This window comes from Orcinus orca, chromosome 2, assembly GCF_937001465.1.
Source record: "Orcinus orca chromosome 2, mOrcOrc1.1, whole genome shotgun sequence".
Lineage (NCBI taxonomy): Eukaryota > Metazoa > Chordata > Mammalia > Artiodactyla > Delphinidae > Orcinus > Orcinus orca.
Window position 1 is genome coordinate 67,718,685 of NC_064560.1, and position 25,018 is coordinate 67,743,702.

A 25,018-nucleotide genomic window follows, 5' to 3' on the forward strand; every position below is an offset into this window, starting at 1 on the left:
TCAGTCTCCTGTTCACCCACTTTTCAACCCACTACTCTGCCCAACAGGTAATTACTATTATTAGTTTCTTGTAACTACTGGGTTTTAATGCACCAAAAGGTATTATTCTGTAGCTTGTTTATTTATTTTTTTAATTGAAGTATAGTTGATTTATAATGTGTTATTTTCAGCAAAGTGTACAGCAAAGTGATTCAGTTATACATATATGTAGATCCCTGTGCTATACAGTAGATCCTTGTTGGTTATCTATTTTATACTGTAGCTTGTTACTTGTGGGGTTTTCTTGTTGTTAATAATTTATCTTGGAGTTCTTTTCATATTAGTACATAAAGAGCACTCTGATACCTTTTTTACTGCTACATAATATTCCGTGTGTGGACCTAATGGAATTCATCTAACCAATTCCTGTTGATGGGCATTCAGGGCCGCAAAACTTTAGCTCCTGCAGACTGTGTTGTGACTTGAATTGTATACTGACATCATTTTGTGCCTGGGCAAGTCTGTCTGTAAGATAAGTTCTTGTAGAATTTCCAAGCCAGTCCCACTCTGTCCGCCGGGTCGCCACTGCTTCCAAATGTGGTCAGGCCAGTTCCTCCGTGAGCACCGTGGTCATCTGATTATCAACATGATCTCTCAGGGCAGTAAAGCTAGGTCCTGCCACCCCACGCCTGGCACCAGGCAGAGACTCCAACTCTCCTGGAGGCAGTGGGGACCACATTCCTCCCCAGAGAACGGCAAACTGGGGAGACGTTCCTTTGCCACGGGATGGAAAACTGGACATTTGCCAGGTCAGGAGCAGTAGACTAATCTCCTGGAGCCTAGTGCACTTCCTTCACAGTTCAATATATTGGGGGCTGCTGAGGACAGCACTAGGGGGTACCCCTTCATTCAGGCCGTGATCATCTATAGGCCGTTGTCCAGGTCCATCTGCATTCTGGGCTGGCGCCACCCACAGGGCTGTTGTATACAAACAGGGTGAGAATTAGTATCCCAACCTCTATCATCTCCTTCCCTCACACCCAGGTTATCCCTATATTTTCAAACTTCCTGCTGCTTGGGGCTTTTGCAGGTCTCAGTGTTCCCACTTACATGCCAAGTTAATACCAGCTGAAAGGCTGTCTGCTCTCCCTTCTCACTTGGAATTGTAGTGTGAAGCCTCGTTGGTGCAAAGTCCTCTCTTCCAATTATGCACCCTGGGATGGTTATTCCCAACACACTGGGACATCAGGGTGGAAGTTTCTCCCTAACCTGGCCTTGTACGCCCGGAGCCCCACAGGTCCTTTAGCACAATGGCCAGGGCGATCTGTGGTCTCTTCTATCACCTGAGCCCGAGTAAAGGACATTTCCCATCCCTTGCCGCAGGACTTAGGCTTAGCACTTTTCCTTGGATTCTCTGCGGGAAGCGTCCTAGGAATGTCCCAGCCTGCGCCCCAGCCCTCGGGACCACCCAGCACTTTCTGTTCATTCTGTCAGATGGACTCATTTAACTAAAAAGGAAACCTATCCAAGTCCCCACTCAGGTCACTCGGCTTACCTCCTCCCCAGCCTCTTTTCACAGCTCCTCTCAAATACATTAAATCTGAATAAATTAGTACAGAGTTGCCTAGAGCATTTGAGAGGGACCCATCCATTTCCAGCTTCTCTCCTCGGCACCAGCAAGCCAGTATGATCACTGGTCCTGTACCAGTTTCCTGCTTCTCCTCTCCTGGCATCTATACCCTACAAGTGCTTATTCCTGTCCAATCAGCCTGTGCTGCCCTGGGTCCATTCTTGTCCCATTCCACCCCCTGGCTTTGTGCTCTCACCTGTCCCCTTTGCCTTGGCTGCAAATCCTAGGGTGGCTCAGCCCCGCCGTTTGCTCACGCCATTCACAGGATGTTGCCTTCCTGGACACGTTCACGTCACCTGGACCAGAAGGACTGTATAATCACTGAGATAAAGGCATCTTATTTCTGACCCATTCCATTAGGGCCTTGATCACAGGCCTAATCCAGAGAATTTCAGAAGGAGTTTTTTACTTATCAGAGCAGAGAGGGGCCGGGCAGTTTCCTCTTATGTTAAATGTAATACACTTGAGCCATAGCCTAGGTACAGGGCAGAAATCTAAGACTGGGTGTAGGTTCCAATTACAGATTACTTATTAAACTAAACAGAGCTCACCAATCACACAGTTCATTCAAAGGGTTCTGAGGACATCACATTCCTAAGGGGCTACGTGAGTCAGAACTCATTTCCTGGGGTACTTGGCAAAACAAGACCACAGGCATCCACCAGGGGCCTGTTCCCTGTTTATACCTGAGCACTCTCCAAGTCCACGTGTTTCTAAGGACCCCAGTCCCAAATCTCTTTTTCCTCGCAGGCTACAGCAGGGATCAAAGAGAGGAGGCTGTGGGCTTCCCTGGTGGCACAGTGGTTGAGAGTCCGCCTGCCGATGCAGGGGACATGGGTTCGTGCCCCGGTCCGGGAAGATCCCACATGCCGCAGAGCGGCTGGGCCCGTGAGCCATGGCCGCTGAGCCTGCGTGTCTGGAGCCTGTGCTCCGCAACGGGAGAGGCCACAACAGTGAGAGACCCGCGTACCGCAAAAAAAAAAAAAAAAAAAAAAAAAAAAAGAAGAGGATGGGAGTGGTGTGAACTAGGGCAGGGTTTGAGAGGTGTTTAGGATATGATAAAATGAACAGGACTTGAGGGTTCATTCATTCATTCACTCATTCAATAAATACCATACTCTAGAGCTGGGGATAAGTCAGGGATCAAAACCACAGTGGTTTCTGTCCTTATCAGCATTATGGTCACAAGGAAGATGGATTTGACGTAGGAGTAAGGGGTGGGGGAGGTCCACCAGGTCTCTATAGAGTTAACAGGGTGTCATTTCTAAGGCAAGAGATGTGGAGGGAAAGGAGATTGGGGCCAGGGGTATGTGTATCTGTCAGGGTTTGGTCAGGAAAACAGCACCCACAAGTCTTTTGGAAATAAAGGGTTTAGTATAGGAAGTAGAACTAACGTGAATGTGGAGGAGTTGGCAAATTAAGATCTGGAAGAAGTGAGATGAAGGACTGGAGAACAGTCACTCGCTACATCCCCAGAAGTACCAGCTCAGGTGGGCAAGTCGAGGCATATGGGAAATTCCCAGGTGGCTGCTCAGTGAGATGAAGGGGGCGTTCCGGGAAGGGTCTGGGGAAGCACATCAGCGAGCCTGCGTCCAGGTCAGTAGAGGTGGCCATGGGCCCTCTGTTGTCGGCAGGGTAGTCAGTAAAGAAGGCGGATGCACACAGATGCTAGGACCAGCCAGCTCCTTCCGGGCACCTCTGCGTGTCTCTGTCCCCGTGTCTGACCATCTGAGAGTAACGGCCTCTGCTTCACTTCCAGATCTCGTCTGTGTTTCCCTCTGGTCCAGCTTCATCCATGCAGGGAAGGGAATCCTAGGGAAATAGTTCCTGCTGTGGATGGCAAAGTAGTGCCAAGATGCCGGCACGGAATCCCACGCAGGACACTCATCCCGGAGTCGGTGTTGATATCTCAGCAGGCTCAGAGGCTTAGGAAGGGGCATCCCGAGTGGGTCTGGGAGGGATATGGGCTAGGGATTAAATTTAGGAGAGTTACCGGAAAGCGTGTAGATGTAAAACAATCTAGGGAAGAGTGCAGCACGAGAAGGGAAGAAAGCCTGGACCAGAAGCCCGAGGAGCTCCAGCATTTTAAAGTGGGGTCGGGGGAAGATGCCAGCAAGGAAAATGCAAAAGGAGCGACCAGAGAGGGAGGAAGGAAACCAGAGAGCAAGCTGTGGAAGTCGAGGAAGTGGGTCACAGGCACGTGCTGGGGGTGGGGAGGGAGACCTCCAGGAGGAGAGAAGTGGATGGCAGGGGCAGGCTATGGAAGCCACTGGCGAGCTTAGCTGATCCGATTACTGCGGGTGGGGACCCAAGTCGGCTTGAGTGAGTTGAGAGCATGGGAGGTGAGGACGCAGAGGTGGTGAGTGTGAACAGCTAGAAACGTTTAGCTGTGAAGTCGGGGTCGGGGGAGGGGAGCAGTTTCCTCTCCCCGGAAGGCAGAGAAGAGGCATTTTCAGTTAGACTTGGGGAGAAGGCCTGCTTCCTAATGAAAGCAGAGGAAGGTCTGTTCACGCAGGCATTCTAAAACCGTCTGCTGAGTTCCCCCTGCTGTGTCTCAGCGCTGTGCTGTGAGACGATGCTCAGTAAATCACAGGTAATACACGTTCTGATCCCAGGAGCGCAAGGTCTCCTCCAGGAGGGCAGCGAGGGTCTCTGCTGTGGGGTGTGGCGTGTACCCTCACGGAGGGAAGTACCAGCTCACATGGGGGCCGACTTGCGGAGGGGCCTTGCAGCTGGAGGAGACATCAACACGGGGTTTTGGAGAAGAGCTAGTATGTCTCCAGGCAGAGGTGTATGGAAAGGGACAGAGGGGTAGGGCCTCAGCACTTCTCAGGGCGTGACAGTAAACACCCCTGGGTGCTGAGATGGGGCCGTTTACACAAGAGCACCTGCCGTGCCAGATGTCTTAGGAAGAAGGGTCCAGCCCCACCCAAGGTCTCCCCGACTTCGCATGGGTTAAAGCTCCTTGGCAGGACACAGCCGCACAGGATGGAGGCAGCAGGCTTTGGACACCCCTGAAAGCATCCCATGTAGCTTAAAGGCATAAGAAAAGCTCCAATGTGTATGTCCTCTGGGGAAAGAAGAGGAGAGGAACAAAGATGAGGGGAGACGGACTGAGGAGAATAAATGTAGAAGCCAAAGGGGATTTGTTCGACTCTCACTAGGCTTTACCTCGGCATGTGCCCTGAGAGCCGAGCAGTCCTGGAAAGAAAAGCGATGAATCATTTATGATTGTTTTCACTTTGTATTCATTAAAGGCCTCTGCACTATTATTATCGAACTTTAATTGGCTCGGCACGGCACTGCCTCTCCGAGTCCCCGCTCTTCCCTTTGCCATCAGAAATTCCTCAAGCGTGAGCCAGGACCGTGCTGGGGAGCAGGGCTGGCTGGGCAAGAATCCTCCCCCCGAAGATCAAACAGAATGCAGCCGCTTGTCTTTCTCCTCTCTGATCATATATTAATAAATGTATCTCTCTGGGCTCCAGCTCTCTCCCCACGATCCGCTCTAAACTCTCTGGCATCTCTGCACCCTCTTTGCTTTCTCAGCCACTCGAGACCTTTCCCATTAGCTGGCCCCTCTCACAGCCCGACGAGCTCAGCAACTTCACGCATGACGGTGCACATCCTTTGTTCCAAGTGCCACCTTGGGCCCTGAACCAGCAACCATATGCGGGTTACCTGATTTACTTCTTTTAATATACTTCAGTGTAATTATAACGGCATAAAAGAGAGGACAAATTGGCAAGTGATTACACTGTTAATTTGGCAATGTTTTATCACATTGTGGAAGCACAATTTCCTCTCTAATTGTATTGGTGGGGGGGACACGTTTGTTTGCATTTCGGCTTATTGAGGGATTCTTGAGCATAGATATGAAATACACAGGAGATGGGGAAATCGGCTCTCCTCCCCATAAATATTCCTTTATTTACATGTGTTTTGCAGCCTCTTTAAAAAAATCTAACTCGTTTATTCAGGCCTAATTAATGAAATGCTGCAGAATGTATAATAAGGCTATGACAGTTCCAGCTGCTGGATGGCTTTGGATTGGGAAACTGGAGATACCCCCAGTTAAAAGGGCTGAATGCTTCCCTTTCAGAATCTCACCAGCTGTGCGTGCCTCACGACCGTCCCGCCTGAGAATGCGACTGTGGTCCCTGGAAAATGCCCCAGTCCTGGCTGCCAAGAGGCCTTCCTCACCTTCCTGTGTGTGATGTGTGTCTGCAGCATGATTGGGGCAATGGCTCAGACTCCCTCAGTCATTATCCTTATCAGGTAAGCTTAGCCCCTGGAACCCGACCCGAGAGCCAGCCTCCCGTCTCCCCCTCCCCACCTGCTGTGTGTCTGCAGTTCTCCTGGAAATCAGACCTCCGGGGACTATATGAGTCTTACAATCCAGCTTCCCTAGTCTGGTAGGAATCGGTTACGTTTGATAGAGACCTCACACCAAAAGTAGAAAGCACGGCCCAAGAGAGAACACTACACTTTCATGTCATCCCAAGAATAGATGCTGCAGGTGATTTGGAAAGGGACCGTGGTCCCTTATTGATATTTGCAAAGAGCCACATTGTTGGAGTAAAATGAAAATGACATTGGACTAGCCAAGTCCCTGTGTCTGGCTCCTGTCCGGGCACTGATTAGCTGTATGACCTTGGGCCCATTTTCCCTCAGACTTGTTTCTGAATCTGGAACTAGAGGTGATGTCATGGGTCCTGCCTGCCTCCTGCTGTGGTGTGGGTCCTGCCGAGACCGTGTATGTGCAAATGCCGTGAAGATGTGAGGGGTCATTGACAAAGTGTGATGCAGGGCTGAGTGACTAATGGAAGGCAAGCAGTGACTGCTTTTGTATAAGTGGATGGTTGGAGAGACCCCCCCCCCCGTAATTCTGTTTCCCCATCTCTCAGGACCTGTCCTGGGGGCAGATGAGGCGCCTCAAAGGTGAATTACTGAGTAATATTCTGAGTAACTTACACAATTACGAAGTTATCTAGACTGTTTGAGGAACCTAGAAGCAGGATGCTCGACGCTCTAGCATCCATCGGAACCAGAAGTGGCGGCAAACACAGATCCATCTCACCAGGATGCAGTTATCTAAACAAACCAATTCAATCCCAAGGGCTAGAGAGCTAGAGATAAAAGTAGGAATGAGATGCTTGGATGCGGCCTGTACAAATGTACATCACCAGCTGCTCTATCTGGCCTCTTTTTCTCACTGTGCCTACCACACTTCCTGATCTTGGTTATGAATTCACGAGGAAAAGAATTTACACAAAGTTCTTATGTTAGAAAGTCATTAGTAAAGCACTTTTTATGTGCCGAAGCATTAAGGGTACAATAGCAAATTACCATTTTATACTTATTAAATTTGAAAAATAAATTTAAAAAATTCACACCCAGTGCTGTAAGCAAGGCAAAACGGGTTAAATCACATATTGCTGGTGGCTTTGAGAAGCGTATCACTTCTTTCAAAAAGCAGTGTGGCAAATGTAAGTCAACAGCCATAAAAATGTTCAGATTTTTTATGTGGTAACCCTACCTATTGCTACTTGTCTTAAGAAAATACTTCTCTACGAGAAGAATAGTTCAGTGGAGACAGATTTTTGTTACAATGTCAACTATAATAGCAGAAAAATCTGAATTGGAATAGTGAGTTAAATTATAGTACCACAGCTCGGTGGGATAATGAAAATTCTTAAAAATGTGAAAAGTGTTTATGAAATGAACTATTGAAATTATATATGGAAGATGATTATATATAATAGGCACATGGACAAAACCCATCAGATCTCAGGTATGGGCTTAGGGTGGCTGCATTACTTCTTGTTATTAGAAATTCCTTTGAAGTTATATTGTGCCATTCACACACAAAAGGCACCAAGAAGCAGGAAAAATGACCTTTACAGCCATTAGCAATGACTGGTCCCCTTTTTTCTCTCCCCTTGACTCCTCTGCAAAAACCCAGCTCAGTAGTTGTAGCTGGCAGACCAGACACAGAAAGTCATTTGAAATCTTAATCACTTCCAAATCTCAGCTTGATAGATAGCTCTAGGAGATTTTCAGGAAATCTTTGATTCCTTTTCAGTGCACCAGCAACAGATGGCCTGGATGACCCAGGCTGGGCCTTGTCTACCTCAGAGCTGGAGGTATGTGCCCACTGGCCTTTTGAGGGGTCCAGGGTAAACCATCTTCCGTCACCATCCACTCCAGTTTGCCATCACAGATGTTCTAGGGAGGTTACAAGGGCACAGTCTGAGCCACAGCCCAGATGAGCACCGGCCCTCGTCACGTGCCAGAGCAACAGACCCACTCCCACTCTTACTCCAGACAGAAACATACTTGCCAACAACAGTGCTCAGGACATCCGCAGGGGAGGATACCAACTAGCAGCCACTTAGGTGCCCGCACTGGACTCTTGTTTTAACTTCCTGCGTTTGCATCTTTATTAGTGCTCAGTTGGGGAGACGCCAGAGGCTCAGAGAGTGATTAAGCAGTATCCTCAAGGTCACGTAGCTAGTAAGTTGTGGAGCTAAGGCCCACTCCCTGGCCTGGCCTGGCCTGGTGCTTTCAGTAATGTTGACCGAAACCCTCCATTTCTCCGTAACTAAAGCCGAGAAGGATTATTTCTCCTGTGGGAACCAGTTTCCAAACAGGATATGAAGGCAGATCTTAGCATCTTGTTCACTTTATTCCTAGTGACATGATAGCTAAAAGGAAATCAAACTTCAAGTGACAAGTACTCTAGCTCATTATGCCAGCATGTTTTCTTGATAAGGAGAATTTGCCTTTATCTTTGTGTCTTTCAAGTCAGTACCTTCAAGTGAATGTGCAAAGAGTGAAACCGTGGCGCCAATATTAACTCCAGAGAGCTTGGATTTTGTTCCATGCGCATTCGAAAGAGAACTGACTGTGTTTCTGTCCAGAAACACTGATGTCATCTTTGATATCGTACAGGTATCTGGCTTCATCAGCCAGAGAGTGGTTTCCCTGTCATTCGATGGAAAGTCTTGACCTGCCGCCCTGGGACTGCTTACTTATACTGGACTCTTTGCAATTGAAAAGGAAGGTGTATGTCCCCAAGAACAACACATTTTTAGTTTTCTCTGAAAAATCTCAGAAATAGGGCAAAGATTGTGGAAACAACATCCATGTCCTTTTTGGCGTGACAGTGTCTTTTGGCCTTATATACCAAGAAGCCAAAGGCATGCGCATCTGATGCTCAAACCACGTGGTAGGTCATTGGATGGTTGCCACTGGATGATTGGAGGAATGACCCCTGGGGTCGGTTAAGAATAGTCTTCTAGCTACCAAGTCCAGAGATGGGTTATATATCTTGTGTACTAGGTAGCCCACTGGATTTAGATGTCCCATTGGTAACTTTATTTCTAATGTTTATTTTCTGCAGAATTGCTTGCCTGGGTCCTTCCTGCACCACATGAGTCTTCCTGGTCTTTCGGCCACACTGAAATTCTCCTGGTGTTTCCTGAGGGTCAGCCACACAGGACTGTCTCTAGGTCTAGCCTGGTCCTTCCAGGGGGCAGAGTAGTGCACTTATCTCCCCGTCTTCCCTAGAGACTCATAATGGGGACGGGACAAGAGGAGGTTTCTCTGCTGGTGGTGTTCAGGATGACCTGGAGCGCATGTGGTCAGTCAGATGCCTCCCCCTCTACCAGCACACCAGAGACAAGGGCTGCCCGGGGCTTAGTGGGAGACATGTGCCCACCCACCTACCCACTTATACATTCACTCAGCATGTGCTGTGTGTCACACACCACACTGATGATGAACGAGATGCAAACAGTCCTTGGCCTCAAGGAGAGAAGACAAGCATTGAGTAAATACTAGTTTCAAGAGTAAGAGACATAACGCAGGTGATCTATGACCAGCTGTGAGGGCCTCTCTATCTGGAATCGGTCACCAGTTCCAAACCCCCTCTCCTGTCACTCTTATCCCAGAAAGTGTTACCCTCTGAGACTGTGCTAGAAAATGTGTGAAAAGATCATGCTCGGGGACTGTTGTGGGTAAACCAAAGCCCAGAACATTGAGTCGGTTCAAAACAAAGTGATGCAACTATATGAAGGTACCTTTCCAATTTAAGAGGTACTGAAACTGGATATAGATGAATGGATTATTTCACAAGTGGTTCATCTAGGGAATCGACCAATGCTAGTCTGGTTGATTTCACAAAATGGTGCTAGAATGACAAAGGTGTTTATGGTTCTTGCCTGTTTGTATAGCATAAGGGGAACTGTCTTTCCTGTCAATATTTTCCCCAGATACATATACCCACCAATTTAAGATGTTTCCCTGTCCCAGCAAAAGCAAAGTGCCTTTAACTGCACAGAGTACCAATTATGCTGATTTCTTTTCTCTTATCATTGGGAGGATAGAAAATGCATGTGTGGTTGATGCTCCGCCACTTCACCCTGGTTTGGGTGGATGGACAGATGAATGTGTAATATCAGGTAGCAAGTAGGGGACCCTTATTTCTGAAAATGTTGAATGAATGTGTTCAAACTGACATTTATTGAGCACCTAATGTGTTCAGAGCTCCGTGGACCATACCCGGGTAAGTGAGCTCAGCACTGCTCTTAAGGAGTTCTTTCAGAAGCTGACCAGAGAAGATGAAAGACCTTGTGGACCAAATTTGCATTCCATCCTTCAAATAAGAAGATTAGTTTTAGTTAATAAAAAACACTGTTAAATTCCTAAACTCATGTCACTGCAATTGCAGGGATTTTTCAGAGTTTAGGCAGGGAAAGTGAAAAAAAAACCAAAAGCACAAAACCATTAATAATTTTCTACAGAAGGACTCTGACGGACAGCAGCGGATGACTCTGGGGTCTGTTAATTAAAGTGGAGTGATAAGCATCTTTTCTTTTTTCCTCTTCTCTTCTTTGCATGTAGGACAGTCAGCCCTGAACTCAAATCCTACGCCCTGGGAGTTCTTTTTCTCCTCCTCCGTTTGTTGGGTACGTATTATCTCTTTGTTTCCTCAATAATGAATTGGATGCTTATAACCAGGTGAGTACATATCAGTGGAATCATCCCCTTTCTTGAGTTTGTCATTTTTCCTATGAGGTTTTTTGGTAAACAAGAGAAACATCAAGTCTGTTAATTTTGCTCAGGGTTTAGACCTAAACTCACACACTCCCTGGATATTGCAGAGTTTTTGTTGATATCAACTATGCCTTTGTACCACCCTTAATTCTTATTGGCATAAGGAGGAAAAGCGATGGCACCAAAGGGAAAGAAATTTGATGGTGTCATTTGGAACCCTCATTAAGCAACCCATGAGCAGCTTGTGAAATGCTTCACTTATGGGGCTTCCAGCTCAAGGAGAGAGGTATTCTCACAATGCTTCGCAGATGGAAACTTTGCATCCTTTAAATTTTTCCAAACTGATTGATTTAGTTTATTTACCTTGGGTTTCCTGGATGGGGCAAATATGACCTTCATGCTATAGACCCTACATTCCAAGGTTTGGTATGGATAGAAGGAATTAAGTCTAATGCCCCAATTTTTAAGATGGGAAAACAGGATGGGAATAGCCCATGGTTCTTCCGGGGTGCTGGGACTGGCTGGAGAGAAGCTGCAAAGGCCAACAAGGTAACCCTTCTCCCTCTAGACCACACTGTTGCTTTATGAACTCCCTTTGTCAAGGCCAAGATCAAGATAGGACAACTTTTTTTCTTGGATAATAAAGCTGTGGTCTTCTTTAATGGACATTAACTGGTAAATAGATGTGGAAAGGGAAGTAACCATGGCCTATATCTTCAGAGTAAAAATAAAGTTTCTCATTCCAAATAGTATATAATCTGGATGAGCATAAAGAATTAACTATAGAAATGTTTATAAAAATGTCTATAAAAGTTAAAAATTGGCAACAGCCTAAATACCCAACAGCAGGGAATTAGTTAAGTCCATTATGAGCTCTAATTCCAGTAGGATTTATGTTCCCCTTTAAAGTTCTGGAAAGAAAAATATTCATGGACTTGGAAAAGGCACATGATATGTGGAGGGGGAAAAAGAGGTCTATAATATATGCAAAATGTTTTTAAAGTATATATAAATATGGAAAAATACTGGAAAGCTAGATGTGAAAATGGTATCAGCTATTATCATTGAATAGTGAGGCTATAAATGATATTTTCTAAATTTGTTTTTAAAATTTGAATGAATATATATAGATTTTATTACTTGCAGAACGAGATTACTTCCTATATAATTGATAAATGAAAGAAAATTATTCACCCTTAAATCCATTAATAAGGTAAGGTTTTCCCTGGGGAATGGCAAATACATGACACATGCCCTATCTCTGTCTATAGCAAATAACTTTCAATCAATTGCTGTGATCACTTTTGCCATGCCCAGGACAAGACCTCAGAATCTTCTCAATCACTATCAATCCACATCTGTTGGTACATATGGAGAAACTTAAATGGCATCTTTGTCTTATTTCTGGTTCATGGAAAATAGAAATGTTCTATGTATAATAATACCTAGTTCAAACAAGTTCAGCAGTAATTCAGACTAAAACATTTAGGCCTTCCTGGAAGTTGTAGTGGCTTTTAGAGCTCTCTAACTGCACAGGGTACCAATTATGCTGATTTTTTTTCTCTTATCATTGGGAGGATAGAAAATGCATGTGTGGTGATGCTCCCCCACTTCACCCTGGTTTGGGTGGATGGACAGATGAATGTGTAATATCAGGTAGCAAGTAGGGGACTCTTATTTCTGAAAATGTTGAATGAATGTGTTCAAACTGACATTTATTGAGCACCTAATGTGTTCAGAGCTCCGTGGACCATACCCGGGTAAGTGAACTCAGTGCTGCTCTTAGGGAGTTCTTTCAGAAGCTGACTAGGGAAGATGAAAGCCCTCCCTCTATGGAGTTGCTGCAGAGGTCTCTGTTTCTCTAAACAGATGCTGAGGACTCAGTATAGCTGGTAAAAATTAGCCTTCAGAATAATTTTGATAGCACAAAATGAAAGAAAATTGGAAGCTATTTTTGAAAAGTTAATGAAAATTATAGGACACTTGAAGACAGAACTGAAAATTATAGAGCATGTGTAATGTGACATGCTGTTTCTAAAGCTGGTTCTCTATTTGTATGCCTGCTCCAGGAATAATCAACCAAGCATTATCTAGAAGAGTATTTATTTTTCAACCTCTGTGAGCCACAGCAAGAGATAAGGTTTACAGTGTATGGCCCAGTACATACACGCATATCACAAATATAGCTGAAGCAAAGATTTCATGAAAAATATTCACCTTTAATATGCATTGATGTCCTCTGCTACTTTCTATTCCATTCCATCCTTTTTAAGTAGTGGGTCATGACCAACCATACTGATTGTATTACCCATATGGGTCACACATCACAGTTTAGAAAATGGCTCTAGAAAGATATGGGACAGTTTCATCTTTTAATTAAAAGTGGCTTATCAAAGAAGTCTTTGCACTTGGCCTGGTTCCATTTCCTGTAGCACCCAATAAGATTAACCACCTTTACTGTTTATGAAGGGCCAACCGAGAAATCAGATTTCATGACATTGTCAACCTTTGTGATTGGCCCCCCCGTAGGTAATGGGGATACAACGAGGACGTCGCAGTTCAGTGTGACGAGATCTGAGATGCAGTCAGCACAAGTGACAGGGGGACATGTGGGAGAGCCACCTAGCCTGGCCTGGGGAGGGGGACAGGGGTGTGGGTTTGAAAGGCTGTGCTATCTACCTAAGACATGAAGAAAGAATGAGGAAGAGTTACACAGCTGAGCAAAAAGGAGAGAGTGCTTTAGACAGAGAGACTTAAAGGAGTAAAAGCCTGGAAGTGAACAAAGGCTGAAGCATGTTTGGGGGCTGCAGGAAGGCTGGGGGGACTGGCAGAAGATGGGGCTAGGGAGGGCGGCTGTCAGGGAAGGGCTGCTGCCCTTTTGACAAGTTTGACCTTTATCCCTAAGGCAGAAGAAGTCATTGAAGAGCCATTGTGCATTTTTAGAAAGGCCCACTGTCTACCATGTAGAGAATGTGGGAACTGAGTAACAAGCCACTGGTATAACAGAGTAGCTGCTGGAGACCCAAGCTGAGATGCTGGCTACCAAAATGGGGAGATGTGGGTAGAGGAAGAATTGTCAAGGCTTAGTCTCTGAATGGAAGTGTACAGACTGGAGTATCTGAGAAGGAGGAATCCACAGTGACAGCTCCTTATGAAAGATTTGGATCATGTGGTCCATGGGGATATTGTTTATTAAAACAGGAAGACCAGTATGAGGAGCAAGTTGGGAGTGGTATAGACCAACACTGTCCAACAGAACTTCCTGTGATGGTGGAAATACTCCAAATCTGTACCACATGGAGCACTTGAAAGGTGGCTTCCATAAACTAGTTTCACTTCATTTTTATTGGTTTTCATTTAAGTAGCTGCATGTGGCCAGTAGCTATCATACTGGACAGTGCTGGTCTCAAGGCTCAGTCTTTGATTCACCATCATCGGTGGGTCGGAGCTTGAGGAAGTGGGGGCAGCGAGGGGAGACCACTCTTTGCAGATACTTGGCTGTGAGGAGTATAGAGAGCAAGATCCAGAAGTGAAGGCAAGGTTATTTTCCCCTTGTTGCTTTAAATGCCAATGGAAAGGAGGTGTTTGTTAGAAAGGGCAGGGGCAGAGAATGCATTGGCCCAGGTCAGTGTGGCACCAAGAGCTTCCCAAGCAGCCCGTGGCAGCCTAGGAATGCCATTGGTGATATCAGTGGTAGGTGCAGTGGAAGGAGCGTGAAGCAAAGAAATTAAGGACAGTGGTCACAGTGAGGCTAAAGTGATTGACCATGGTACCTGGGCTGGATAAGGAAGAGGTGAGCTAGGAGAGGGGAGAGAGAGAAAGGAACGTAGGAACTGGATATACTAATTTATGTAAAAAAGAGTTAGAATCTGTGGCCAAAGCTTTGGTGTCTGTGAAGTGACAAAACCCAGTGTGTGGCATGACTAGAGAGGACGGGAACATCCTTGACATTGAGGGTGAGCTGTTGAAAGGCCAAAGTGTGGACGCCCATGTCCATGGAGAAGTTCAGGTCACCCAGGACAGCAGTAGAAGTTGAGTGGGAGAGAAGACTGAGCTGGATAAAGGTCAGGAAATACAGAGAAAACTGAATGACCTACTCAAAGCGGAATGCCTGATGTAATCAAATCCATCCTTCTTCATCCTTTTGCAAGTGGCCTGATCACCGCTTTTCTCTCTGGGTGTGGGCATAACGTCCGCTCGAAGGTCTGATCCAGAATCTTGCTCCTGGAGGTCTACTGCATGCCGTAGATGTTACACCAAATGAAATGAATGGAAACAAATATACGCTGAGATCATGCGATGTCAAAAGCACTGTTCTTGTTGCTTCAAAGGATATAAAAATAAGTGGGAGACAGAGCCTGCCCTCTCCAGTAGGAGAATGAAGCAAGTATGGGTAACGTAAAGGGCTAGAAGAGTTTGGACCTTGAATTTCAAGGGAAAAAAGATTTTACTTGGCTGAGTCATTGCCAGTGTGGAACAAATGATGGTATGAGATGGAAATATTCAGAATTCTGAGTTAGGAAGATCAACCTGGGAGAAAGGTGCAAGGTGGTTCAGCAGGATGCAGGATAACTAAAGCACTGAGAAGAAGAGAAGGTGACCAGGGTAAGGCAGTGGGATTAAAACGCAAGGACAGATGGAAGCCATATTGTGGAGGTAATGTCTGTTGAGCGCCACCCCCCCCCCCCCCCCCCCGCCCCGGGACTAGATGAAAGCAAGAGAGAAACAGCAGAAGCACAAGATAAAGCTGAGGATTTGAGCCTCTGGGACTGGGCCTACAGAGAAGCCTTTAATAGGATAAGGTAACAGACACAGGGGTCTCAAGGGAATTGTGAGGGATGACTTGGGCTGACTCACCACCTGCCACAAACTCTCCTCCACAAATGCCTGCTCTTAGTTTTCCCGAGCAACCTGCTGGCAAAGAGCATTGGGAACCTCAAGGTGCACCTCTGTACACAGGTGTCATTCCTGAGCAGACTGTCCTTGGGTCTTGGGTCATTGGTGAGCTGGTCTAGGAGAAGTACGTCTTAGAAGCTCCTGATGTGAAACACTTGTTGAGCTCGCATTGTGAAGTCTTGAATATAAAGAAGTTCTACAGCAAGTGGGAGAAATGAACACGTAAAATGAGTGCGTAAGGAGTAAGCGCAGCCAGCCAGAGACCCCAGATGAGAGGCCGTTGCCCCCAGCCATGGGATGGTGGGGCGCAGGATATAGGGTCTGGAATGTGCGGGAGACCCTTTCCACTCACCTCTGCGTTTAGTTGTTTATTCAGCAAACATTTACTAAGCACCAGTGATTTACCTGACCTCCTGAAGGACCTGAACCACCCACGATCTACATCCTGGCCTGTTCTAAGGTGATATCGGATACTTGCCATGGACCCCACTGCAGCCAGGCATACCCGGGTTTGAGTCCAGCTCTGCCATTACTGTTCATGAGGCCTTTGGCAGGTTATTTAAGGTCTTTGAGCCTCAGTGAGTTTAACAAGGCAGCCAGGAATGAAATGAGAATAGAGTAGCTCCTCCCAACTTCTCAGATTTAAGAAAAGGGAATGTCAGGTGCCCGTGGACAATGCTGGACGATGTTGACAGTCCAGTCTCTTTCTTGGCATTGCTGAAACAGACAAACTCATTAACCCTTTCAGGAGAACATACTTTGACATCCCTTTCTAGCTTGCGCTGGAGGTAACAGTAATTCCATCAGGTTGAATAGAGATTCCGTGGTGAATTCAAGTCTTGGCAGGTGAGCTGGGAGAGGAATGGATATCTTTTGAAATGTAAATGCAAGAGTAATTTGCAGCTTCCATCTTGTCCCATAAAGGAATGTGAATTTATTTTTCTTACAAAAGCCTTTGTTCACCTTTTAAGTTTAGACCAAAGAATATAAATAGGCCTGGCCTTTTCAACCCAGAGAGTGAATTAAGTAACCAAGATACAAGACACCGAGGTTTAATCTTTGTTAATAGATTTCAGGAAAGCAGAGACAATTTCCTTAAGCGGCACTGCAATTTTTGCATTGAAATATAGCTGCAATTTGGGCCTGAGTGTAATAGGAAGTAAGATTTAATCCTTTTAATATTCTCTGTAATAGCCAGTAACAGCTTTGAGCTTTCCGGATACCCTCCCCAACATATGGTGGGTTCCCAGTGTCCCTGTGATGGGACCTTAGTTAATGCCTACTTCATCTGTGAGTTTCTCCCAAGGAAACATTAGGAAGAAAAGAGCTCAAAAGGGAGAGGACGGTTCCTGCGGGCTCCAGGGAGGAGAGCATTCTTTTAAAACACACGGTTTCTAAAGAAGTACTTCATTATCATCACTTGCCTCCTTCTTCCTTAGGTAACTGAGGACATAACAGCAGAAGTAGGTACTAACATACACCTCACCCAACTTACCTCCCTTCTGTCACTAATCAGATGAGTTCTAGAATGGCAAAGGCCTCTAAGTAAGAGATCCAGCAAGTGCTTCATCTCTAACATTCTCTGCACACCTGGAATTCAGGACCTGAGAGCTAGAGCTCCCCTTTGGAAAAGCATTTTAAGTCAAAGAGGAAAAGATGAACTTGGCAGAAAAGAAAGCTAATATTTCCTCCGTTCAGAAATGTAAAAGGGTTATCACAAAGGTTATGAGGTACGACTCGTAAGGTACCCAATCCAGAGTTTATTCTAAACTATCACCCCCAAGTCCCCTGTACAAGATAAATAAGGTAGCAAAAGTTCTGGCCATATGCAAGGGCCAGACCCTTGCATAACACTCCCCTCATCTGTACCAGAGTGCTCACCTTGAGTCTGACCAGGCAGGCCATATTATTTCCTAAAAGATCAAGAAACTGAGGCACCGAAAGTAACTTACCCCAACCTTTCAGCTCCTTAAGTGAGAGGGTCTTTCGTCTTGACCACAAGTGCTCTCCAAAATATCGAGTGTAACATGAAACACTTTGCTAGGCACTTAGCTTTCTAATTTCTGTTGGAAGGCTTTTTCTGATACTTTCCAGGGCCTTGTCATCCAATAGTAAAGCTTGACAAGGATAAAACGGACATCGTTAGCACATAGAAATATGCCCTACTTTAAGACAACTGCATGTTATAAAAATCCTCACTCGGATCAGGTATGTGAAAGAGTTACATATTGGCACTTTAGAGAGATTTTTTTTTTTTTAATTTAAGCAAGCATTAATGAATGGTTCCATGATACTGTACATTTCCTGCAATGTGCTTAAAATACGACCTGATTTGCCCAACTTGGATTTGCATACAACTCTTCAGGCACCCGGGCATTGTGGAGCGAGGGGCCCTGTACCATCAGTTCCTTCCCTTGGCAGAGCTTATACCAGAGGTGTCATAGTCTTGGCTTCCCATTGCCTGGTGGTGGGTGGGGCTAGGACAAGAGAGGCAGAAGGAAAAGGAGGGAGGAGCATGGGAGCCAATTAAAACCTAGTTAAACTCTGACAAATAGACAAGTGAATGGATCTGCGTTCTCCCACTGGGCCACAGGAACAGGCCAGATTTGTCCCATTGATCCCCAAGTCTATCCACAATCTAAACTGGCTCCAGATCGCCATTTCTTTACCTAAGTAATGTGGAGTGTAGCTTAGTGTCTATCGGTGGTTGCCATGGCAGTTCCTCCAGTTGGCTCTTTTTCAGTTAAATGAAGAAAGGTATCTGTTGGGGGTCAGGAGAAGACACACTGGTTAGTGAGAAAGGTCTTCAAACACCTGGGCAGCCTTTGGGGCAGAGAATGCTGGGAATGTGAGTTTCCACCCACCAAGACCAACCTGACCTGGGAGCTGCAAAGAGGGAGCAGGTTGTATTGGGAATTTGAGTTTGGAGTTTATTAACTCAAGCTGCCAGAGAGATTTAATTGCAGTTTCAATGAAAATTTCTTCCTGGGGGTGGGGGGCGGTTTCTCTTTGGGGTAACAAACGACAGAGTTGGACAGTGCTAAGGATAAGTGCTGAGGCACCTGGGCCCAGGAGGAAGCCCTGCCAACCGCATCAGCACTGATAGGATCATGCAGTTCTCTCCCCATTGCCATCCCAGGCCAGTCATTAAAACCAAGGAAACGCTGTATGACAGACTCTAACACATATGTACGGAATGTAAAAAAAAAAAAAAAAAAGAAGAAAGAAAAAATGGTTCTGATGAACCTAGGGGCAGGACAGGAATAAAGACGCAGATGTTGAGAATGGACTTGAGGACATGGGGAGGGGGAAGGGTAAGCTGGGACAAAGTAAGAGAGTGGCATGGACATATATACACTACCAAACGTAAAATAGATAGCTAGTGGGAAGCAGCCACATAGCACAGGGAGATCAGCTTGGTGCTTTGTGACCACCCTAGAGGGGTGGGATAGGGAGGGAGGGAGACGCAAGAGGGAGGAGATATGGGGATGTATGTACACATATAGCTGATTCACTTTGTTATACAGCAGAAACTAAGTAAAGCGATTATACTCCAATAAAGATGTTAAAAAAAACCAAACAAACAAGGAAACAGACTCACAGACATAGACTAGAAAACAAACTTATGGTTATCAAAGGGGAAAGGGAGGGAAGGGATAAATTAGGAGTTTGGCATTAACAGATTCACACAACTACATATAAAATAGATAAACAACAAGGACCTACCGTATAGCGTGGGAACTGTATTCAATATCTTGTAATAACCTATAATGGAAAAGAATCTGAAAAAGAATAGATATGTGTAATTGAATCACTGCTGTACACCTGAAACTAACATAATGTTGTTAATCAACTAGACTTCAGTTAAAAAAACAAACCAAGGAAGTGCTGCTTCCTTCATTAAGCCCCCCTCTTCCAGGCTGCCCTCTGAGGCTCTGCTGTGGATATAACAGAGCCATTCTTATTCTGGTGATCATGGATGGACTTCAGGGGTCCATGAAACCCCTGAAATGTGGATGCGATTTTGTGGGTAGATGTATTTTTCTGAAGGAAAGGTCGATATCTCATCAAATTGTCAGTGGGATTTTCCTTAATACAAAAGTGAAACTCAGTCCAGGGCTGAAAAGAATGCTCAGGGTATCAGGGTACCTTGGCACTGGGATATGGGAACTGTCACCACCTGCTTCCAGGGATCACTTCCTGCTTCTCACCGAAGATGATTGGTACCATATTCTGGCCTTGGGGACACTGTTTCTTCCGAAGCAATTAATTTGTATTGATGGCCCATCCATTGCTTTCCCATAATACAGATGAAACATTTTTCCCCCAACAGGGCAGAATCGCCTGGGAATATTTTATTTTAACAATGCTGATGACCAGGCCACATACCCAATATTCCGATTTAATTGGTCTCGGGTAGGACACCTCAGAGGATTTTAATGTGCAGCCAGGCCTGATAACCTTTGAGCTCGGGGGTAGCAGCAGGCGCATGAACGCAGAGAGTAACAGAGAACTGAATTAAGGATGATGAATAGTTTCCATCTCGTCTGCCTTTTTCGATGACTGATTGTAGGTGCATGAAATGATCTATTGTGAAGGTTTTAAAACCGGTTCCTGGTTCAGAATGAAAAGTATTCTGTTCCAGTGGTAATATTTAGGGGAAGGAAAGTTGTCAGTATGTGTGCAGATATTTTCCAGCTATTAAACCATACCCACGTGTATACTTACATATCTTTGTATATATACATATATGAGAACACATCCTTCATATGTATATGTGTGTGTGCGTATTATATATACACACACATAAGGTGTAGTGTACTCATTTTCAACCTCTGGTCCCCTCTGGTTCCAACTCCCTCCTCTCAAGAGCACACACAGCCTCAGAAGCTCCGTGCAAAAGAGCAATACGCAGAGTGTGATGCCTCTTAGCAGTTTCCTCTACAAGGGTGCACTGCTTTGAGTGACACCAAGAATGTCTCCCTTCAGGGAAGACTCTTCCTTCCCAGACTCTCAGTGGGTGATGATCCCAGATGTCATTTGTGTTTACTCTGTGCCACGCACTGTTCTAAATGCTTTCCATGTATTCAATGAGCCAACCTTCACAGTGATCTGAGAAGGACTGATGTTATTAACCCCATCTTGCAGATGGGGAAACTAAGGCACAGAGGGCTTAAATAACTTGCACAGGCTTGTGCAGGAAGAGGCAGAGCTGAGATTAGAACCCAAGCAGTTCGACCTCCTGACAGGGTCTTTACCCCACTGTGCTATAGGACCACTGAATATGGTCCACGAACCCTACGGTCCTGTCGGAAGAGATACGTACGGGGACAGGGGAGCCCTTCTCTCCATCAAACCAGCCGTTCGAGCCCAAACATTAACTGTCCGTTTCCCTCTGACAGGCTTCATCCCCCCACCACTCATCTTCGGGGCCGGCATCGACTCCACCTGCCTGTTCTGGAGCACATTCTGTGGGGAGCAAGGCGCCTGCGTCCTCTACGACAACGTGGCCTACAGATACCTGTACGTCAGCATCGCCATTGCGCTCAAGTCCTTTGCCTTCCTCCTCTACACCACCACGTGGCAGTGCCTGAGGAAAAACTATAAACGATACATCAAAAACCACGAGGGCGGGCTGAGCACCAGTGAGTTCTTTGCCTCTACTCTGACCCTAGACAATCTGGGGAGGGACCCTGTACCCGCCAACCAGACACATAGGACAAAATTTATCTATAACCTTGAAGATCATGAGTGGTGTGAGAACATGGAGTCTGTTTTATAGTGACTGAAGGAGGGTTGAACTCTGTATTAGTCATCCAAGGGTCATTTTTCCTAAAAAAAGAAAAAAAAGAAAAAAGTTTTAAAAAAAAAAACTCAATACACACAGAGACACACACACACACACACACATGTACACACAGCACCTTTGTCCTTTTTCTCAAAATCAGAGCCAGACAGGATTCAAACTAAGGAGAGCGTGGGATCACGTGGTTGACATGCAACCTCCTGGGGCTCAGAGTCTACTCTTTGAAGGCACCTCATGGTTTTTTCAGGATGCCGACAGCTGCAAGCAACAGGCACTGCCAAATTCAGGGAACAGTGGTGGCCGGCTTGGAGGACGGACCTTTCTGGATATATACACACATACAAAACAAAAAAATATATATATATTAAAAAAAAGAAGTCTACTAAAAAACCCAAGTTGACAACATTTGCCAGGATAAGCACTAGTGACACACCCCATGCCACCCTCCCCGCCCACACGGGGGTGGAGGGGCACCCAAGTCAGAGGAGTGGAGGCCCGCTTCTCTAACTTTTGCAATATGGGTCGCTGTGTGGACGACTCACCCAGTCTGCACATGTGGTTCAAGGCCCCAGAGTTCTCTCAGCGATGCTAAAGGGTGATCTGTGCTGGAGACTGTAATTGACACCTCTCACCAGCTCCATTTCCATTTCTCAAGACTGAGGGCCCCAGGGGGAGCCGGACATGGGGGGCCAGCACCTCCCCTTCCCCGCAGCACCTCCCATTGGGGTGCGTCCCCCAGCCCCGCAGAGTGACCTCAGGAAGCAGTGGGCCTCGCCTGGCTATGACTGACTTCGCTCAGAGCCGGTGAAACCCAACCTAGTCCAAGTCATTTGCTTACATTTGCCAAACATTTTGCCATTTTTAAGGAAAAAAATGCAATGCATATGAATTTCAAACTGTTGTATGTGTAATCCTCTGATACTATTTTTAACTACTTCTCAAATCTGTGTTAACCCTTCAGTCACTAACACAGTTCTCTAGGCCGAATTTATTACGCTGGTTGCTTTTACTTTTCTCCTTTTTTAATGCACCAAAAATATAATGTTATTCAAGGGATGCAATTAATCTATTGTAATTTTTTTATCATTTTATCCTCATTTGGATAGTCTGTGAAAACAAGAATATGCAGTGTGTTAAAAGAAAAAAAAAAAAAACCTTAAAAAAGAGAGTGTATATGCACCCTGCCTTTAAAAGGATCACATTTGAGGCAACAGGAGATAACGTGATGAATTGCAAATTTGCCTTCTCCATTTATTCCCCATGATTCAGTGATCACTGTCACGGGAGGCCCTTTCATATGCCTGCTTCACATGCCAAGAGGTGTTCTTTTCAACCTGCAGTGGAGACACGCTCAGCTGTGGGTTGTGTGTATGGGTGCAGGGCTTCTGGGGAAGAGGAGACGGAAAAAAGAACAGTTCCCTAGCACAAGCTTTGAGCAGCATGTAGTGTCTGGGATAACAGACCCACAAGCTCCTGGAAGCTACTGCACGTTCACTGCCTGAAAATGTCTAATATTTTCAGGGTCAGTCTTGAACTAAGAGGCCTTTGTCTGTATGTGTTTTGAAAGTGGCTGTATCTCAAACAGCTAGAAGCAAACCTACCATTGTTTGGGGTAAGAATCACAGGAAAACCTCTTGCATCCAGCTGACTCGGCCTGGTGAGGCCGTTTGCAGAAGGGGCAGAGCTTATGAGAGAGAGAGCACGCGCACATGCACACACAGGGTCCAGTTAACCCACCTTTCATGCTATTGCAGTGACCTTGATCTAGGCCACTCCTGGGCCTGGAAAGACCCCAAGGATGGGTTGGTGGTTGGCTTTTTCACCTCAGACAGACACGTATTTTCAGGTCATCTAGAAGGCAACAAGAGAATCAGGAAAGAAAAGAGTGGGGCGGGGGGAGAGGGGCATTGTGATGAATTTTTAACAAATGCTGTAAATGGGGCAGTTTGAGTTACAGCCCCAAACTAGAGAAAAGCCCCACGGAGCAAGGATGCCCAAAAGAAGCTTGTGTCGTGGTGCGGAGCCACCGTGATCCGCTGCATCCCGGGACAGGATGCTTCTGGAAGAGCTTCCTCCTGTGTTTTGCTTGAGTCTGTCCTTGTTCCTGAAAATGGGGACGCTCATCAATATGTTAACTAGTTAAAGGTGGGATTGTTCTCCAACAATTCATAAACTGTGTACACTCTGTGGCTCCCGTGGCTGTGATTCCATCCTGTATAGGTGTTGGGTTGGTTTTGTCTTGAAAATGTATTGCTAACAGATCACTGCCCTCTTGTATATGATCGTGTAGCTCCCCCAAATCAGTCCACACCCACGGAGGCTGCAGAACCTCGTGTTTCATGGGGCTATTTGTGTTTTTGTTTTTGTTTTTTAAAAAAGATTTTTGAAAACTCTTTGCATTTGGGCTATTTTTCCTAAGATTTTAGGCTGAATAAGAGGTTAGGATGACAAAGGAAAACAACTCCAGGGCTCAGTTTTATCAACAACTGGATCGAAATTTAAAGTCCCCTCTTGTAAGAGGGCTCTAACATGTGTTGTTGTCACCTTTAAAAATTTTAATTTCTCTCCCATACTCCAGAACAGAAAACCTAGTCTAGCTTTAATTTTCCTTTTGTGCTACAAGGAACCGTTGTACATACCCTTCCCAATCCGGCCCCTTGATTATTTGCTTGGTTTTGAGCAGGATTTTAAATGGAAAGATTTCCTGGGGAGATCTTCATTGGACTTATGGAAAACAAAAATGTAAGGGACGGAATAAACCTAGAAAGTGAATGCTAACGTTCTCTCTCTTCTGCTACAAAGCCCTCCACCACCTTAGTGGAAGGTGCCCAGGGATGGATGGAAAGGCTCTCTTTGCTGCAACTTGCGACAGGTTTTTGTAACTCCTACATATAGACCAAAAAGGTTTCTACCAGTAATATTCCTGCATATGAAGTGAACACATTTTCTAGAGTCTCTGTCTCTGGGGGACGGAGTTTGCTGTCTTCCTCCTGCTGAGGCTGTGCGCTGTCAGGGAAGCCCAGCAGCTTTGCTGCCTTCTTCACGCCTCCACAGAGGAAGGCTGTGAAGCTTCCAGGCACCCCAGGGACACTGCCACTCCAGGAGGCCACAGCATGTGGGCTTTCCTCACAGCTAACGAAGGAGCCAGAGATGCTTCTGCTCACGAGTCCCCTAAGGAGTTTGCTAGCAGCCCTTAACAGGCAAAGTAATAAGGGGAAACCAAGAGCTTCTAAGGAATCCTTTGACAGACTTCCTAATGTCTTCCGAGCAGGAAGGAACGTGCTTTTCCATAAAAATTGCTTCTTTCTCCCCACCCTCCAGTGGAATAGCTTCCCCTAGTGATGATTTGTAGAGTTTGGTTAAGTGGTGTCTCTACATTCAAATCCCTGATTCCACTTCCCCATCTCCAATAATAACCTAGAGCATCCCCTCGCTCGGGCGTGGCAACATTTCCCATGCCTTGCACGCAGGCCCAAGGTGACCCACAGAAATGTTCTGTTCAAGGCGGCCAGCTGGTCCCTGGGATGATAGCCACACCACTCCTGAGGAGGTTTCTCAGGAAAAAGATTCTGCCGTGGTTGCTAATAGATTATCTTCCACACTTCCAAAGCAGGCCATTCCTGAGGAGCATGTAAAATGGAAACATATAT

General features: G+C 45.8%; 1 protein-coding gene across 3 annotated transcripts in view; it reads left to right on the forward strand.

Moving 5' to 3' along the window:
* Positions 1-25,018, forward strand: part of SLCO3A1 (solute carrier organic anion transporter family member 3A1) — a 319,167-nt gene that overhangs the window by 288,581 nt on the left and 5,568 nt on the right. For 2 of the 3 annotated variants that reach the window (XM_049707017.1, XM_033431485.2), the window contains 3 exons: positions 5,709-5,884; positions 10,514-10,578; positions 20,965-23,761. In XM_049707017.1, the coding sequence (XP_049562974.1) occupies positions 5,709-5,884; positions 10,514-10,578; positions 20,965-21,344 (621 nt within the window). In that variant the 3' untranslated portion in view covers positions 21,345-23,761. Of the gene's footprint in view, positions 1-5,708; positions 5,885-10,513; positions 10,579-20,964; positions 23,762-25,018 lie in introns of those variants that run through there. The other variant, XM_004271674.2, reaches the window with a different exon arrangement.